Below are 17554 nucleotides of genomic sequence, written 5' to 3'. Positions count from 1 at the left end.
CTTTCAAAACTCTCAAGGACACTTTACAGTCACAGGATATTTTTTTCTGCGGGTGAGCAGCGGCAGCCCCATGCGCCAGCGTTCACTTACCCCAGAAGTAACAAAGTTTAAAAAAAAAAATAATAATAATGTCTCTGATGCCCCCCCCCCCCATCCTCCTTTTCTATTTATCAACATTTGACCACCTACCGGAGCTGTGGTGTTGTATAGTGCTAGTCACATGGACAGGGACTCAGCATCCCCCACCCCCACCCGTTGTTTGGAAGCTATCATCAGCCACCAACTGGGAGAACATCAGAGAGCAGGTGAGTCACGACTCTTTGTGGGAAGGAGGGAGGAAGAGTCCTGCGCACTTTTGTACGTCACCAAGGTGAAACAGAGAAGGGATGTGCGAAATTGCTCTCCAACATACAGTGAGCTGGCCATTTTGACACGTTTCAATGTGACGAGCGATTGGTTCTCAAATGGGTTATATCACATACGACCCCTCTAACCCCCCCCCCCCCCCCCCCAAAAAAAAAACATTTTTCTCAGGTATCATTGTAGTAACCAAGATTGAAAAAGGTCTTCCTAAATGTATAAAGTGCAAGAGAGGTCCTATGAGATAACAGTAATACCTCGGTTTACGAACCCCTTGGTTTACGAACCCCTTGGTTTACGAACATTTTGGTTTGCGAACGTTACATTTATAAAAATCTTACCTTGGCATACAAACTTTACCTTGGCATACAAACTTTTTTCGTACACGGAGCTGCCTCAATGAGTGATGTGTCGTTCGCGAACGAGCCTGTTCTAACAAAAAAATGGCAGCAGACTGTTTTTGTCCTCTATACCCCGCCCCCAGTCTTCAATTAAAGCCCCGTGATTGGTCAACAACGCACCCGTGAGTTGGGGTGGTTTAAACCCAGGCAATGGAGTGGACACATGTTTGCACGTCTGGCAGTGAATGAGTTAAGTGAACATGACATACAGATTTTTTGCAAGTATGAGGGTAACCGTAGATCTGCAAATCAATTTTATTGCGGCATGTGGGGAAACGGTGTGACCGCTTGGTATAATATGAGCAATAGAAATCATGAACTACCATTGACACTATGATCAGAGAATGGCAATGACCAAAAAAGCATGATTGTTTTTTTCCCTCCCTCCACAACATATGTTTTTTTTTAACAATACATACAAATCTCAATATGTGACAGACACGCGCTTGTCAATTCCAGCAATATTTCTAAATCGCTAGTTAACAGTATTGCTATTCAAATATTCAAATGCTTTTGTCATCCTTCTCCATGACAACAGTCCAACTTTATTTTCGACGGAGGGTAACTTTATGCTTATTCGACAATCATAGAGAAAAAAAAACAGTGGTACAGTTACCATAGAATGAATGATGGCGGCAATTTGACCCTGTTTTTTATTTTTTTATGCCACACAATTTTTTAACGTTCCCCATGGGAGATTTTACTGCATGATGTGCAAACTGAGGAAGACTACAGTGAATGGTTTATTCCACAGTAAAATTTTGCCAAACACTATATAGCAAAATTTTACTGTGGTTCATACTGTATAGTATTTGTACAGTATTTGGCCATCCTTGAATTGGTTCATACTGTATAGTATACAGTATGAACCAATTCAAGGATGGCCAATTTTCCGGCTCTATTCTTTTATAAAGCATTGCCATGATCAATAGGACCAGCATTACAGTAATAGTTGCATTTATTTCTTTACTCCCCTCCCCTTATAACTGGTCAGTTAGTCTTCTCTCATTATTCATTGTAATATATCACATTTTCTCAATGAATTACGTTGAATGCAAATGCACCTCCTGTATTTGAGCCTTATTGTTAGATTGTGCGGGTATACCTAATCGATGAAAAGGTTTCTTCAGCCGTCATCTGTACTTCTTTGAAGGTGTCGGACGTTTCGCTTCTTATCCAAGATGCTTCTTCAGCGAACTAAAGTCTTGCTGGTAGTTTCATCCCTATATATATCCCTACTGTCCAGATGTGGCGGTGCCGGACTCTGCTATAATTGGTCCCTGCTCTCAGGTTGGGGGGAGCAGAGGAATACTCCGTGCGGCTCCACTAATTACTTTTATTGTCCTGCCTGAGTATGAGGTCTACGACTGGCCTGATTGCCCCATTTGCTCTGGTATCACCTCATCAGCATAACTAAGCCTATGTTGCCTGAACAGTCTGTTGTACGAACAATCCAAATTGAACCTCACCCCACCATGGCGGTTAAGTGAGAGCAAATGGGGCAATCAGGCCAGTCGTAGACCTCATACTCAGGCAGGACAATAGAAGTAATCAGTCAGGACAATGAAAGTAATCAGTGGAGTAGTCCACTGCTCCCCCCAACCTGAGAACAGGGACCAATCATAGCAGAGTCCGGCACCGCCACGCTTGGTCAGTAGGATATATATATATAGGGCCGAAACTACCAGCAAGACTTTAGTTCGCTGGAGAAGCATCTTGGATAAGAAGCGAAATGTCCGACACCTTCAAAGAAGTACAGATGACGGCTGAAGAAACCTTTTCACCGATGGACCACTCCTGTACGACTGAGAACTTACACACACGGGGTATACCTAATATTTTGATCCAAAATTATAATGGGGAAAAAAATAAATGGCGTACCATTCCATTCATTGTGCCAAAAACACACTTTTCCCTCATTTTTTAGAGAGTGGTGCAAACACCGGCGATGTTATAGCCAAATACTCCTTCCATGCAAACTCAAACAAGGACACTTGTGGAGGATATGGTTTTTCATGATAGAAATCGTGACATGGACGTTTCTTCCCAACAAAGTGCTTTTTGTCTTTTTTACAGTCTTTCACTGTATACAAGACATACAAGTTAATAATAATACAGGAGCAGTAGTATTCGTAGTAGCATGCGGTAAACTCACAATTTGCTTGAAAATCTTTCTAAAGATGGAGGCGCTAAGTTATGTGCAATACGTTGAGCAGGTAAAAAGGGGGTGTCACATGTCACAGCACATGGCATCACAGTGGCGGTTAAGGTCTGAGAGGAAACGCGGGTGGAGGATGGCCATCGGTAAGGTGCAGTGTTTCCTCGCGCTTCATTGTAGAGTTCTAGTTTCATTGTAGAAAGAATGGATGCTATTTACGGTATATTTTGCTGCTGCTGTCTGTGTTCAGATAGCTGTTTGGGGGTTGGGCATCATCTGTCCGTCAGTAGGTTCCTGTCAGTATTTCATTCTGACCCACTTGAACCCAGTCCATTCCATCTTAGTGGTGTCGAGAACCTAGTGTCCACATCATACTCCGGCGCCACGCAAGCAAATAAATAAATAAACAGGGTGATGTTCAGTGAAATAAAAACAATATGGGACTCGTCATTGTGCTCTGTGGGACTGAAAGGTATACAAAACACTGTTTATTTTTTATTTATTCAGCTGCACAGTACCTTGGTGGAATTCCATTCTCGACGCCATATGGCCGACTCGTGACTGACTGGTCAAGCCTGAAACACTGACAAAAGCTCACCGACAGACTAACGTGCTGACAAATGCCCAACTTTGTTGCTAATTTCCAAAACACTAAGTCTATGACTTTAGCATGATGCTGTATGTTAGCATTAATCTAGTGGATTTTTGTAAAATACAGTACATTTATATTACATTGGTTTTGGTTGAATATTGTGGTGCCGGTTTTACCCTAAATATCAACTGGAGATGACAAACTAGCTTGAAAGAAGCCTCCCTGTGGATAAATGGAGGTTCACTGTATTTGTGTTGCGCCGCTTGTCAGACTAATTCACCAAATGTTTTCATCTATGAAAATCTGGGGTACGTATGATGAAGTTACTTGGGACTGCGGTCAGGCGAGGCGGTGTGAGAGGTCGCAACCACGATCTGGGTTCCTCTCTGGCTGAGCTCGGCTCGTCGCAGGCTGCCGTATAGCCTTTCTTCTACCGCTGCTGCCAGTTTGTCCGTCAAGCTGTTGGATGGGCTGCTGTTGTTGTTTTTGTTGTCAACTTGAGGGTCCATGCAGCGCGCAGGCCCGGCGGCGGCCCGCTGACCGCTTGTGCTTTTTGTATTGGAAGGAATTTGCTGACTGTCATCCTGGCCGCTCTCGGTCACGTTGGTTGTAATCTCTGAGGCGCCTCCGTCACTCGACGCACCCTCGGCGCTCTCTTTGGCTACCTCCTCGCAGGCTGCAATCTCACTGGCTTCTTCGTCCGCCGCGCTGGCAATGCGCGACAGTGTGCTGTGGTACCTGGTGTCCAGAGGGTAACTGGCGCTGTCACCTCTCGGCAGCGGAGTAAACCTCTGCCTCTCCAGAGATGGCGAGTAGCGACCCCCAGCCCCTGATCCGGGGTCGCTGTATTGCTTATGTCTTTGCCACTGCTTCCGCAGGTGCACTCTCGATCGATGCCTGGTTCGAAACGGCGAATCTGGCTGGTCGAATCTCGGGTCATGTCGGAGGAACTCGTTGAAAAGCGCGTCGGTCTTCTCATCAATGCTATAGTCGCGGCGGTGTAGGCGAGGTCGATGAAGACTAGAGGGTTGAGAGGTCTGCTTCAAGAGCTGAGATGAGATGTGTGACAGGGGTTCTGGTTTCTGAGGATGAATTGGTTTGATGAGGAGATGTGGTTCCTGCAGCGCGAGAGCGACCTTGTGTTTCTCCTCTACGCTATCAGTTAAATCGTCTTCCAGCTCCTCCTGAAACAATCTGGTGTCAGTACTCTCGCACACGGAGCCTTTTCTACCTGAGCTTGTGAAGAACAATCTCCTCTCTGAGGCCGTCTTCCCTCGAGGGGCCGCAGGAGTCCCAAAAATGCGCATCTCCTCAGGCCCCTTGGACGGCGTTTCAATCGAAGCATAGCCGCTATCCATCTGAAGGAGCTTGCGGGGTCCCACCTCCCCTTCTCCGTCGACCCCACTTCCCATCTCGCTGGCCTCACCCGATGCACCTCTGATGCTTCCCTCCATCACTTCTCCTTCGGGTTCATCATCCAGATCTTGGGACAAGCAGCTACGCAGCTGCCCAGGACGGCCTCCGGCACAGCCAAGTGACGAGACGCTTTCTGCATCGCTCCGGATGGACTCTCGATCAGTGCTGCTCTGGTCTGAGGAGGCATATTGCTCCAGGGATGCTCGCAAACTCCAGATGTCTCTGTAGAGAGATGGCGGAGCCTCCAAGTTCTCCTGCCGAAACCCGAATGAAAGCGAAGAACCTGAATCAGCTCTAGGTCTCCTCTCGATTCCTAACAGAGCTTCCTCTCCATCCTCGATTTCCTTCCCACAATTTTGCCAAAGAGCCGATGATGCACCGTCTGGAGTGTTCTTGTGTGAGTCTTCAAATTGACTGACTTTTGCTTCCTGCAATGGCCTGAACAAGTCGTTGTCCTCTTGGGGTTCGGCGTCTACTCTTCCAATGTCTGTCCTTGTAATTGCATCTGGTTTTAATTGTTCCTCCACTTCTGATTTGTTGCCTGAAATGCTCTTTTGTCTCTGTTTGGAGGAATCATCTGTTTGCCAAAATGGTTCTTCTGTCATGCTGCTGTGACCACCAACTTCCACAACCATGGCCTCCAAATTTAGCCTGAACAGAGTCAGAAAGTGTTTTATTTCATCAAAAACTGCAAAGACTATGTGGCAGAGGTTATGGACTCGAGACATGTGGCTTGATTCAATTTTTAATCATCAGGAAAAATGATTGGCTAAAAGTTTGAACAACAAACGTATTTCATCAAGGGAGCACCAAAGATTGTTAGGTATGGATTCAAGGACTGTTTTTTTGGTTTAAAAAGAAGAATGATAACGTTAGTAGTCACCATAAAATGAGGAGATCGAGATGCATTGCACAAAAATATTTCTACCTCCTCCCACTTTGCTTTTCTGCCCATATCAGATGATGAGATGACACACCTTAACCGGGACCATGTTTACTTCAGTAAACACTCCAAGAAATGTGATGGGTTTTTTTTAAATCAAAAAAATCCTAATTAGGCATCACAGTCTGCAATGTGAACATAGCGTTATCGGGACCTTGCTTGGTTTTTGCTTGCCATAACTTGGCACTTGTTCAGAAGTTGACTTGAGATTCTACTATGTGGTATGACAAACTTACCCGTGGATAAAAACAGAGGTGTTGTGACCCATGGAAGGTTGTGACAGAGACTCAGCGGACAGAGATTGCAGGCCACTGGTCTCACTTGGAGTTTGCGGGAAAGATCCAGTTGCACCATTTCGAAGAGAAGAGTCGTCCTCAGTTTGGTCTGTGTTTTCACTCGCAGCTCTCTGCCTCTGGAAGGGTCTTCTCTTCGGGGATCCTGATCAAACCATCCCATACAAAAGAAATATGGCAACCTGTTTTTAAATAAACGCATTTTCGCAATGCCCTCTGAATGGTAAGACTCCCTCACAAACCTTTGGCATCGAGACTGGCAGCTCGGTGACTCCGTTCAAATTTCCATCGTTTGAAATATGGCCCGGCTCCTTCCAGGCTGGTGTGGCGCCGCAGTTTTGACAAGAACTGTAAAACTGAAGTTTGGCCGGGAATCTGCGTCATCTCTCCCCGCATCACGTATTCACTTAGGGCCTCTTCTCTGTCCCTGAGAGTCTCCAACTGACACACACAATGAAGGGGTGAAGGGTGATCGGGAATAAAGTTTTATTTAAATTGGCACGAGGTGAATAATCGTGAAAACTGCTGATGCTCACCGTCAGAGACCCCCGTCTAGGGATCTGGTCCAGGACGATGGAGTGATGCGTGTCTCCTGGCAGAGCTCCGCTCAGGCTTTGACCCAACCAGTCAGAAACTCTTCTGTCAGTCGTCTAGTGTCAGTATTCCATATGTATATAATTATTTTCGTTTTTTTCTCCTGAACTAGTTTGGGGTTTTGATCCAAGTTACCTGGTAGACTGTGACAGGCGGTTTGGGAGTCGGCGCCTCACTGACGTTGACGGAACTGCTCTCTGTTGAATCACACTCCATGATGGTGAGGATCTTGAGGTCACACGGAGCCGGCGGCAGGTGGAGGTAAGTCAGTCGAGCTTTTTTCAGGTGGTGAAAATCACCCTCGGTTAGAGTACATCTGAAAATGCACCGGCGTACCGTCAGAAGTTAGCGATTCACAACCAAATTAGCCAATTTCACTCTTGGGCCAATAACAAATGGGTCTCGGTTGTATTTTGCAGAGAAACTGGCCGAGTCTTGAAAACGGGGGGAAATTGTCATGATGTCGTGAAAAACATGTTTTTTGTTTTTTTTTAGCTTCAATCAAAATTGTAAATGGAGGGTGTGTCATTTGGACAATGGACAAAATCCGACTTCAACGGACAGTTAGGAAGGCGGAAAAAAATCATTAGCACCACCCTACCCACTTTCAAGAACACTGCAAGAATCAAGACAAAAGCGTGGAAAATACTACTACCCTCCACACCCTGCCGACCACCTTTTCCAGTTACTCCCCTCAGGGAGTAATATATATAATCTATCTAGCTGGCTAGCTATCTAGCTAGGTATCTGTTGCTATCGATTGGCTAGCTAGATAGCTTTCTATTTGAGTTACTTCCGGGTTGAGTGAACGTTGGCACGTGTGGCTCACCCACAGAAAAAAACTAAGACTGTGACTGTACAGTGACCTTGAGCGTTTTGAAAGGCACTTATAAAATAAATGTATTATTATTATTATTATTATTAGTAGTAGTAGTAGTATCATTTGCTATTTCCTATCTATTAGCTCTGGCTGGCTAGTTAGCTATGTGGCTGGCTAGCTCGGTATCTAGCTAGCAGATGACGGCTGAAGAAACCTTTTCATCGATGGATCACTCCTGTACGACTGAGAGCTTACACAGACGTATAGCTAGCTATCTATTCACTATCTAGAATGCTGGCTGTCTAGCTAGGTATCTGTTGGCTATCGATTGGCTAGCTAGCTAGCTTTCTATCAGAGTTACTTCCGGGTTGAGTGAACGCTGGCGCATGTGGCTGCCGCTGCTCACCCAGAGCAAAAGATATGCTGTGTCTGTAAAGTGACAATGAGAGTTTTGAAAGGCGCTCATTAATGAAATGTATTGTTATTATTATATTTTTTTTATGAAAAAAAGAGATGTTGTGAAGCGCACCTGCGTCCTTTATCCTCCGCCATCCTCTCCTGTTCGTACAGAGCAGATTCGTTGAAGGAGACTCTGCGTCCAGTCATCCCGGTGGAAACAAACCTCTCCGACTCTCCGTCGTGGCAGCTCGATGCAGAGAGAGCGTCTGTTTCATCCAGTCGGATGGTGATCTCTGAGTGACACATCGAAGGGAGAGGAGTGACGAGGAATGAGCGAACATGTGTGGAAATGGTGACTGCGTGACCTCTGACCTTGGGTGGGCTGAGAATCATCGACGTATGTGGTGTTTGTCTTCTCAGGGTCATCACTCGCTCTGAAAAGGACACACGTGCTTTATCGACGACCGTCGGGCATCCCTCATTCGCTTCGCTTCCAATATTGTCGCTGTCCAATGAGAAGCACGTCATGTGCAAATTTGCTGAGTTTTGTGTTTTTATTTCATTTAGTTGCCGCAACTGGCCTCTAAATATTATTTTCAACTCTTCAAAATTCCCATAGAAAGTGAAATTTGGACGTTTTCCAGGAAAGTACAGTACAGTGATACCTCGGTTTACAAACCCCTTGGCTTACGAACTTTTCGGTTCACGAACGTTACATTAATGAAAGTTTTACCTTGGCATACGAACTTTTTTCAGACACAGAGCTGCCTCAATGAGTGATGTGCCGTTGGCGAACGAGCCCGTTCTTCTAACAACAAAGTGGCAGCCGACTGTTTTTGTCCTCAATTCCCCGCCCCCAGTCTTCGGTTAAAGCCACATGATTGGTCAAGAACGCAGCAGTGAGGGGGGTGGTTTAAACATTGAAGAGACAGGCAGACGACAGTGAGAGAGTTTCAACTTTGATAGTTGAAAGGCAGAGTGTAGACTGCAAGGTTAAAATATCCCATCAATCAGGCTCCACAAACAACCCGCGGAAGCCATCTGTACACGTGATGCGAAAAGCTATTAACCCACCTAACAGAATACAATTGATGAGGAACTAGATAAAATTATAACAGAGAAAGCACCTACAAGGGATCATTCCTCAAGATGGTGAAAGAAGAAGGTTATGTTCCTCATCAAGTGTTTAATGCTGATGAGAGCGGCCACTCCATTCCATCAAGCCATCAACGACCATCACAAAGGTAAATAAAACCACTGTATTATACAGTACAGGGCTCGTTCGCGAACGACACATCACTCATTGAAGCAGCTCCGTGTATGGAAAAAGTTTGTATGCCAAGGTAAAATTGTCTTAATTTTTATAAATTTAACGTTCGGAAACTGAAAAGTTTGTAAGTCAAGGGGTTCGTAAACCGAGGTATCACTGTATTATTATTATAAAGTGTGAAACACCCACCTGGAGTAACGGCGCCCACCCATGCAACAGCGATGGCAGAAGAGCAGCAGCAGGGAGAGCAGGACCAGCGTCCCCCCGGCGAAAATACTCAGCAGCACCAAGACCAGCACATAATTTTCCAACTGGTCCGCCGACAGAGGCACATCCTGTTGGCAAAAACTAACTTGGATCCATCTCGGCACTGTTGTTTTGTCCCCCCCCCACCCCAAAAAAAAGACATTTTATTTTACACTTGGCGTTTCCACGACACCCACACCTGTGCCTCCTCAATGAAAGCGGTCAATACTGACATAAACATGCCACTCAAAACCTATTTTGGCTTTCTCAGCGTGGCGTCAAAATTGATGGTGGATAGTTTGAATGCTGAACTGGATTGCAAAGTAGAAAATGACCTCGGAATCTCATTGTGGCGCATTATTTAAGAAGAATTAGAATGAACACCAACGAGTCCTTGCTTTAATTCTGATCCCCAGACAGGCTCACGCGTAACAAAGAGACGCCGCACTCTCTGATGAATACGATGTGCGTCTTGGCTGAGCGAGCCTCGTGGACGCTAATCGAAACGTCAGCCAGACCCATAATTCAATTTTCAAGCGCTTCTCAATGAGTGGGGAAATGAGGCCTCCGTAGGCTAAAAATGGAAACGGGGGGGAGGACGCAGACGTACATGAGCAATCCCCGCAGCGAGCCGAGTAGCCTGCATCTGTTCTAATGTCACGTAACTGGGTTACTGGGGACGAACCGCGACTTTATATCTATCTATCTATCTATCTATCTATCTATCTATCTATCTATCTATCTATCTATCTATCTATCTATCTATCTATCTATCGATCTATATAATTTTATATTAATATAATTATATTATATTAATATACAGTAAAGTCTCGTTATATCGATATTCAAAGGAGTCCGAAAAAATATCGATATAACCGGGACTATCGATATATCCGACCCTGTTTGCATGTAATTTTCTCTGTGCGTGCATAGAAATAGTATCGATATAACCGGGACTATCGATATATCCGATATCGATATAACGAGACTTTACTGTAATTATATTATAATTTTATAAAATTATATATATATATTATATTTATATCTTTTTATTATAATTATATATTTTTTATTTATTTATATATATTATATATATTTATATACTGTATGTATGCCATATATATACAGTAAAGTCTCGTTATATCGATATTCAAGGGAGCCCGAAAAAATATCGATATAACCGGGACTATCGATATATCCGACCCTGTTTGCATGTAATTTTCTCCGTGCGTGCATAGAAATAGTATCGATATAACTGGGACTATCGATATATCCGATATCGATATAACGAGACTTTACTGTATATTATATATATTATATATATTTTATTTTTTTATATATATTTTATTTTAATTATAATTATTTATAACTATATTATAATTATATCTATATAATTTTATATTAATATAATTATATTATGTTAATATAATTATATTATAATTTTATAAAATTATATATAGATAGATAGATAGATTACATGTTTGTCAGTCACGTTTGTCTTTTTTTTTGCAGAGGATAAAGAATGCATGCCAATCTACCAATGATCCATACCCCCCTCACCCCAAATTTGTTACATATCTGCTCCCATTTGAAATATCACTCCCCGCCTTTGGAACTAGTATGAACGCAACAGACTTAAAATGAGTGTTAGCGCCGATGTTAATGCTAATGTGGGCTCCCATTCACATTGGTATATTAAAATAACTTTTTTTTTACGGCCACCATGGCAATCACAAATATTCTGTTAGAAAGGAGTGCATGATATAGTTACAATTTTTACACATTGTTGTGCTAAGCCTTGACGATCCATATTCTCGGATAGCGTGAAAGAACCGATATGAAGGTGATATGGGCCTCCAACCCTGTGAGAGACATTCATTCAATAATCACAATGGCGCTGCACTGCAGTCAGTCTAACCTTTTCAAATCAATATCCTGCCTCTAAAAATTCTTTCAACATGCTCATATGGGGCCAAGCAAGCACGTCCTTATTTCCTCTTCAGTATGTTTTTGTTTGTCTTTATAGCTCGACTGACATCTTTCGTCAAGGAACGCGTGTCAGGGAGCACGTGTACTCGATCGGCGTTGACGAAAGATCAAGCAGACCTAACATGAACACACTTCAACACAATGAGCTGTTTGCGTGAGGGTGCGTCGCCGTCGCCGCCGCCGCTGTCTTACTCACGGTTGAGTTCTCCGTCAGACTTGTCAGAGCGGGTGAATCATTGCTCATGGTCCAGGTCAGCGTGGGCGAAGCCTGCGGAAGACCACCAAAAGTCACAGAGAGCCGCCACGAACACCTGTTGTGTATTTCTTTGACTTCATGTCATTGTGACGAAACGCCGGCTGATCAGATTTCACTCTGGCGCGCCAGAAATGTCACTACAGCGCCCTCCGTACTTGTTGGCGGCTCTGGTTCAGATGTGTAAAAACCCTTTAACTCATTCACTGCCACACCACTGCCAGGGTTTTTGTCATTGTCACTTGAATTCCAGGACCCACACAATATTGAGTTTTAGGACTATATAAATATTCAATGTAAGAAACCTTAGACCAGGGGTGTCAAAGTCATATTTTGCCGCGGGCCACATTGTAGTTATGGTTTCTTCTCGAGGGCCGTTATGAATTTGGGGAAGCCATTAAAATGTTTAATCCCCTCCACATATTACATATAGAGCGCACAACAAATTAATTAATAACTACTTTTCAAATCTGAAGTCAATAATAATAATAATAATAATACATTTCATTTATAAGCACCTTTCAAAACTTTCAAGGACACTTTACAGTCACAGGATATTTTTTTGTTGTGGTTTACATCCAAAAATATGAAATTTCTGCTAGGATTTTAGCAAACATCATGGAATTTCATGTTTGATTTGCTTTCGCGGGCCGAAAAAATTACATGGCGGGCCAGATTTGGCCCCCGGGCCTTGACTTTGACACCTGTGCCTCAGACTCTCTTCTTTCATCAGAAAAAAAAAGAGTTAATTCCTAAATTATATGGGTCTGGAGTTATATGAGCTTGAAATGAGGGCAGCTGTCCAAAATACAATGCAATACGTACACATTGGTTTTTATAGGGCTTTAACAACAGCTGAAGCTGGAATCAAATAGATAGAAATCTAGTTAGATAGCTAATAATAATAATAATAATAATAATAATACATTGTATTTCTAAGTCCCTTTCAAAACTCTCAAGGAAATAGCTAGCTAGATAGATAGCTATATAGCTCACAGCTATATCGCTAATAGGTAGCTAGCTAGAAAGCTAATAGATAGCTTTTTCGGTAAATAATGGAGGGGTGAGAATCGACATGGTTCACCAGACAAAATCGGGCCTTGACCACCTCCATCTCAGTCCCCAGACCTCAACCCCATTGAGAACCTGGCGAGTGAGCTAAAGGGGAGAGGACAAAGTTCACCAAGCTTCATTTTGAAATAGTATGGCCACCGAATTGCCGCTGAGCTCTCTGCGTGTGCATTTTATCCGGGGAATATTGCGCCCCAATTCTTTTTTTTTTTTTTTGCTAATTGCTCTATGCTACCTGCATCCGCAACATACTGTAGATTTGTGATTACCTCGGTTGGCCATCATAGCAAGCAGATGGACCAGTGATTCCTGGATGATTGGATTACAACCATTTTTGGGTGATTATGTCAACAGTGTCTGATGAAAATCCACCCGCGCTGGCGTCGATAAACACTGTAGGCAATTACATAAACTGCGGGACTGATTTTGATGTTTTTTGTCCGCAATACTCCTCTAAAGCTGTTATCTCTGATTACAGTCATTCCCAGCTCAACAAATAATTACAATAAAAGGCTTTCAAACAATCACATCCGGACGCATCCACATGGATGACTATTTTAGAAGGTTGGGGGATTAAACCTCCCCTCCACCCTCTTCCCCAAAATGCCGCGCTGCCATGAAGGTAATGGATTAGCATCAGACAGGTGCATTTGCAGAGATACTGTCTCTTTGGAAAATGCCTCTTTTGTAAAAACGCTCACCCGGGTATTTTTGTGTTTCAAAGTGTTTTTTTTATATATTTTTATTTATTTAGTTATTTTTGGCAAATAATTCCCATCTTTAAAATGGAACCTTTGGATGTTTATGTGCATGCGAGACAGAATGAGACAGAAGCGCTCACATCTCATACTGTAATTATGTACACATCAGGTCCTTGGTAGCATTCCTGATACACACACACACACACACACACACACACACACACACACACACACACACACACACACATTCCTGTTTCAATGGTTTTGTGAGGTCCAGATAACTCCAGATAAGGAGTGACGACCACAGTTGCTGATAAGTTTAGAGAAGAACTAGTGTAACATTTGAACATTAAATGTCACCCCATCTCCCACTTCAACTTCTTTAAAAACAAAGAAATAAAAAGTGGACTTGAAACTGAAATAACAGCAGGGGTGAGGTTTCTGAATGGATACATTCAAAGTCCTCACCCCTGTAGTGAATATGGTTAAAATATCGTTTTACTTTTTGTGGTATGAACTTTTTCTTCTCATTAACCACGCATACACACGTAAACACACGCAGTGAGTAAAAAGTGTGTGTATCCAAGTGAAATGAAAATACACACCCAAAAATCATTTTGGGTGAATTTGTGAGGACCTTTCTGAGACTTTGACAGATGCATATATAGACCCTCTAGAAGCCTTTAAAATGAAAACCTTATGAGGACCGGCCAAAAGGTCCTCACTTGTCAAAAATGTCCTCACTACCTGTGGTAAAATGTTAGTGGTCCTCACAAGACTAGTCATACAAACAACACATACACGCACTTAGAGCTAACTGCAGCACATTCTCCAGCCATGTGACTCAGATGGTATTTTATGTAATATCTGATACATACAATACCAAGGTAGCTATGGTAAGAATGATGATCTCAGTAAACACACACTCACACATACACACAAAGCGCACTCTATTTTCTGCTTAATCCGATTTGTGAGTCAGAATCGATGGGTCTTTTTAATTTTTTCTATGTAAAGATGAGATCGGTTTATCACTATTTTAAGTGACATTATAAGGTTCACTGTGACGTAGCTTATTTTGCGTACACAATTATAAATAGTTTCGATTCGATAATAATAATAATAAATATTAAAGTTATTTTTCTGTTTTTGTTTGTGCTTGTGTAAGATTTTTGTCATTTTCAGAAACCAAAACATGATTTTTTTTTAAAGGCGGTACAAATTATGTGAGCATAAAGTATTAAAAACATTTTTTACACACACCCAAAACGTGAGTGTGCATTGGCAGATATATATATAATATATATATAACCGGGACTATCGATATATCCGATATATATATACTGTATATATATATATATATATATATATATATATATATATATATATATATATATATATATATATATATATATATAATAAATGTTATGTTTTTATATTAAGGTTCCATTTTGAGAAAAAAACAACATAACAAAACAAGTACCCACAAAAAAAAAAAAAAATCTGTGACTGTAAATTGTCCTTGAGAGTTTTGCAAGGCGCTTATAAATCAAATTTATTATTACAGTAAAGTCTCGTTATATCGATATTCAAGGGAGTCCGAAAAAATATAGATATAACCGGGACTATCGATATATCCGATCCTGTTTGCATGTAATTTTCTCCGTGCATGCATAGAAATAGTATCGATATAACCGGGACTATCGATATATCCGATATCGATATAACGAGACTTTACTGTATTATTATTATTAATAGTAGTAGTAGTAGTACAGTATTGGTAGTAGTAGTAGTAGTAGTACTTTGGTAGTAGTAGTAGTAGTAGTATTATTGTTATTATTATTATTTACTATTGTTATTTTTATTATTTGTACTATTGTTATTTTTTTGTGTATTAGTATTATTACTATTATTGTTATTATTATTATTAGTAGTAGTAGTAGTATTAATGTTATTATTATTTACTATTGTTATTTTTTATTATTTGTACTATTGTTATTTTTATCATTATTATTCAGAATCAAGTCGTTTATTTGTAGAGGATTTTTTTATCGTAAAACTAGCATCGAGGTCCCTTTCAAAATAAAATGTTTCCGCATAATTTTGCATCGGACAATTGTTCACTTTTTCAAGTGAAAGAAATGTATTGTAATAATATATATGTCGTGTATCATCATTCAAAAAGAGTTGATTTAAGTAAAAGGAATTAAGCTTCCAAAAAACTGCTTGTTAAATATAGGTATTTTTTAAGAAATCAACCGTCGATGCCTGTGACATGTCGTGACATTCTTCTTCCACTGGATGGCAGAAAGTACAATGACCCCATGAGTCAACCTGTTGACATCCACGGGTTTACAGTATATTATCATTATTTCAGAACACTTTTGGTAACAAGTACGATCAATAAAGCTTGTAGTGGGAGTGGGGGTATGCAATATTGTGATGTGCATACAACCAGTTGTGCATGTAATTGGGCGGGCGCTATCCTGACACTACAGTTACTTTTCATCAAAATCCACCTCTTTTGTTCATATCCGCGCGCGTGCGTATGCGTTGGCATCTTACGTCCTAAACAGAAGGTGTTGAAGCCGCGTCCCTCCGTCACTGCGTGGAGACCCTCATCCTCATCATCCTCATCCACTCTCCCGAGTCCCACATGCCCCTCCTGTTCCCCAGCCCGCCTGCGTGGGAACAAAAATCACCGTTCCGAGCAATCAGCCACGACTGCATAGCCGCCACGATATTATGCAATCACATTTTATAGTATCACATTCTTATTATTATCATCATCATCATCATCATCATCATCGACTCGCCTGCGTGGTCGTGTCGTGTCGGTCCTTTTCGGTCAACTCGGAGCTGGTGGGTTTGAACTTGCCGAGCCGAAGGATTCGGTCCAGCCTGGTTGCCTGTCTGCATCCTTGAATCAGGGGGAGATTGGAGATGTGCAGGAGTTATGAATGAAAAACGCACGCCATTGGACACACCCACACTTCCCACCCCGTGGCTGCTTCCGACGCAGCACGTGACCAGCCGTGACGATGCTGCTGCTGCTATTGATGGTGATGAGGATGATGATGCGAGATGGCGGAGACTCCCCATGCAACCCCGCCAACTCTCCCGGCGCCCCCCCCCCCCCCACCTTCATTCACAGCTAGTTGCCACTCATCGTCTTTTAATCGATTAGAGGAGAAATTTCGAGTATGGTAGACTAGATTCAGGTTCATTCTTTTTTCAGTCTTTTATTTATTTACGTCAACGTGATTTTATACCAGTCATCGAAGCGATGAACGTCATCATGCGAAGATGTTGTAGTTCGGCATATCACCAGAGGGTGGCAGCATTGGGCCATCAGCAAACCTACATTGTGCCATGACATAATTTTGGAGTCCGATGTAATATTTCTGCCAAATAACTTTAACAATTCATTGTTCACATTTTTTTAAAAAGATTGTGGCATTATCTTTTAAAGACAATGCTTGAGTGAATTTGTGTGGATTTACAAGTTATGTTTTTTTTCCCAAGTGATAAACAAAAAACTATAAAATGTCCTTTGAGAGTTTTGAAAGGGGCTTCTAAATGAAATGTATTATTATTATTATTATTATTATTATTATTATTATTATTATTATTATTATTATTATTATTATTATTACATTGAAACATTGACCTTTATTTTGTGTGTTTGTGCTGGCCAGTATGTGAATTTTCAAGCTCTTGGGGTGTGACACGCCAAAGATTTTGACACATCTGGGAAATGATGGCAACTGAGACCAAGGAGAGGTGGAAGAAGTGCCAAGGAGAGTAACACGGTGTCTGTGTGTGTGTGTGTGTGTGTGTGTGTGTGTGTGTGTGTGTGTGTGTGTGTGTGTGTGTGTGTGTGTGTGTGTGTGTGTGTGTGTGTGTGTGTGTGTGTGCGTGCGTGTGCGTGTGTGCGTGCGCGCGCGTGCGTGCATGTGTGTGTCTGTGTGTCTTTCCTCCAATAGCTCTGACGTCAGAATTACGTCTGTGCTTGCACGGGAGAGCAGGACATCCACTGGAATTGTTC

At 42.1% G+C, this 17554-nt stretch overlaps 1 protein-coding gene and 1 long non-coding RNA gene across 3 annotated transcripts; one reads left to right on the top strand and one right to left on the bottom strand.

The window, feature by feature from the left end:
- Window positions 1-153: 153 nt before the first annotated feature.
- LOC148891316 (uncharacterized) lies at window positions 154-8517 on the top strand. The gene is made up of 4 exons (XR_016116522.1): window positions 154-305; window positions 6870-7018; window positions 8148-8317; window positions 8397-8517. It is a non-coding gene; the product is annotated as an uncharacterized LOC148891316 (long non-coding RNA).
- Window positions 3402-16539, bottom strand: LOC148891315 (voltage-dependent calcium channel beta subunit-associated regulatory protein-like). Of its 2 annotated transcripts, XM_089009035.1 has the most exons (11): window positions 16323-16539; window positions 16072-16187; window positions 11678-11749; window positions 9436-9581; window positions 8349-8410; window positions 8107-8269; window positions 6893-7073; window positions 6700-6813; window positions 6406-6604; window positions 6107-6308; window positions 3402-5578 (listed from the first exon to the last, which is right to left on the bottom strand). In XM_089009035.1, the coding sequence occupies exons 3-11, from the start codon at window positions 11723-11725 to the stop codon at window positions 3835-3837; spliced, it is 2859 nt and encodes a 952-aa protein (XP_088865161.1). In that variant the 5' UTR covers window positions 11726-11749; window positions 16072-16187; window positions 16323-16539; the 3' UTR covers window positions 3402-3834. The 2 variants fall into 2 exon arrangements, with proteins under 2 accessions (XP_088865161.1, XP_088865162.1); XM_089009036.1 differs by lacking the exons at window positions 11678-11749; window positions 16072-16187; window positions 16323-16539 and having other exon boundaries at window positions 8349-8481; window positions 9436-9565.
- Between the last annotated feature and the right edge of the window lie 1015 nt (window positions 16540-17554).

Source organism: Hippocampus bargibanti, linkage group LG11 (genome assembly GCF_051943395.1).
Source record: "Hippocampus bargibanti isolate YZ-2025 linkage group LG11, ASM5194339v1, whole genome shotgun sequence".
NCBI classification, from domain to species: domain Eukaryota; kingdom Metazoa; phylum Chordata; class Actinopteri; order Syngnathiformes; family Syngnathidae; genus Hippocampus; species Hippocampus bargibanti.
The sequence above is the reverse complement of the archived record's forward strand: the minus strand, read 5'-3'. Positions and strand labels throughout refer to the sequence as shown.

What these genes read in the sequence shown, in the direction of transcription:
- LOC148891315 (XM_089009035.1), bottom strand. Translation starts at nt 11,725, where the DNA reads ATGAGCAATGATTCACCCGCTCTGACAAGTCTGACGGAGAACTCAACC. An exon ending in GTCTGACGGAGAACTCAACC is followed by an intron (nt 9,582 to 11,677) that starts GTGAGTAAGACA and finishes TTTTGCCAACAG; the next exon opens with GATGTGCCTCTGTCGGCGGA. An exon ending in ACCTCTGTTTTTATCCACGG is followed by an intron (nt 5,579 to 6,106) that starts GTAAGTTTGTCA and finishes GACTCTGTTCAG; the next exon opens with GCTAAATTTGGAGGCCATGG.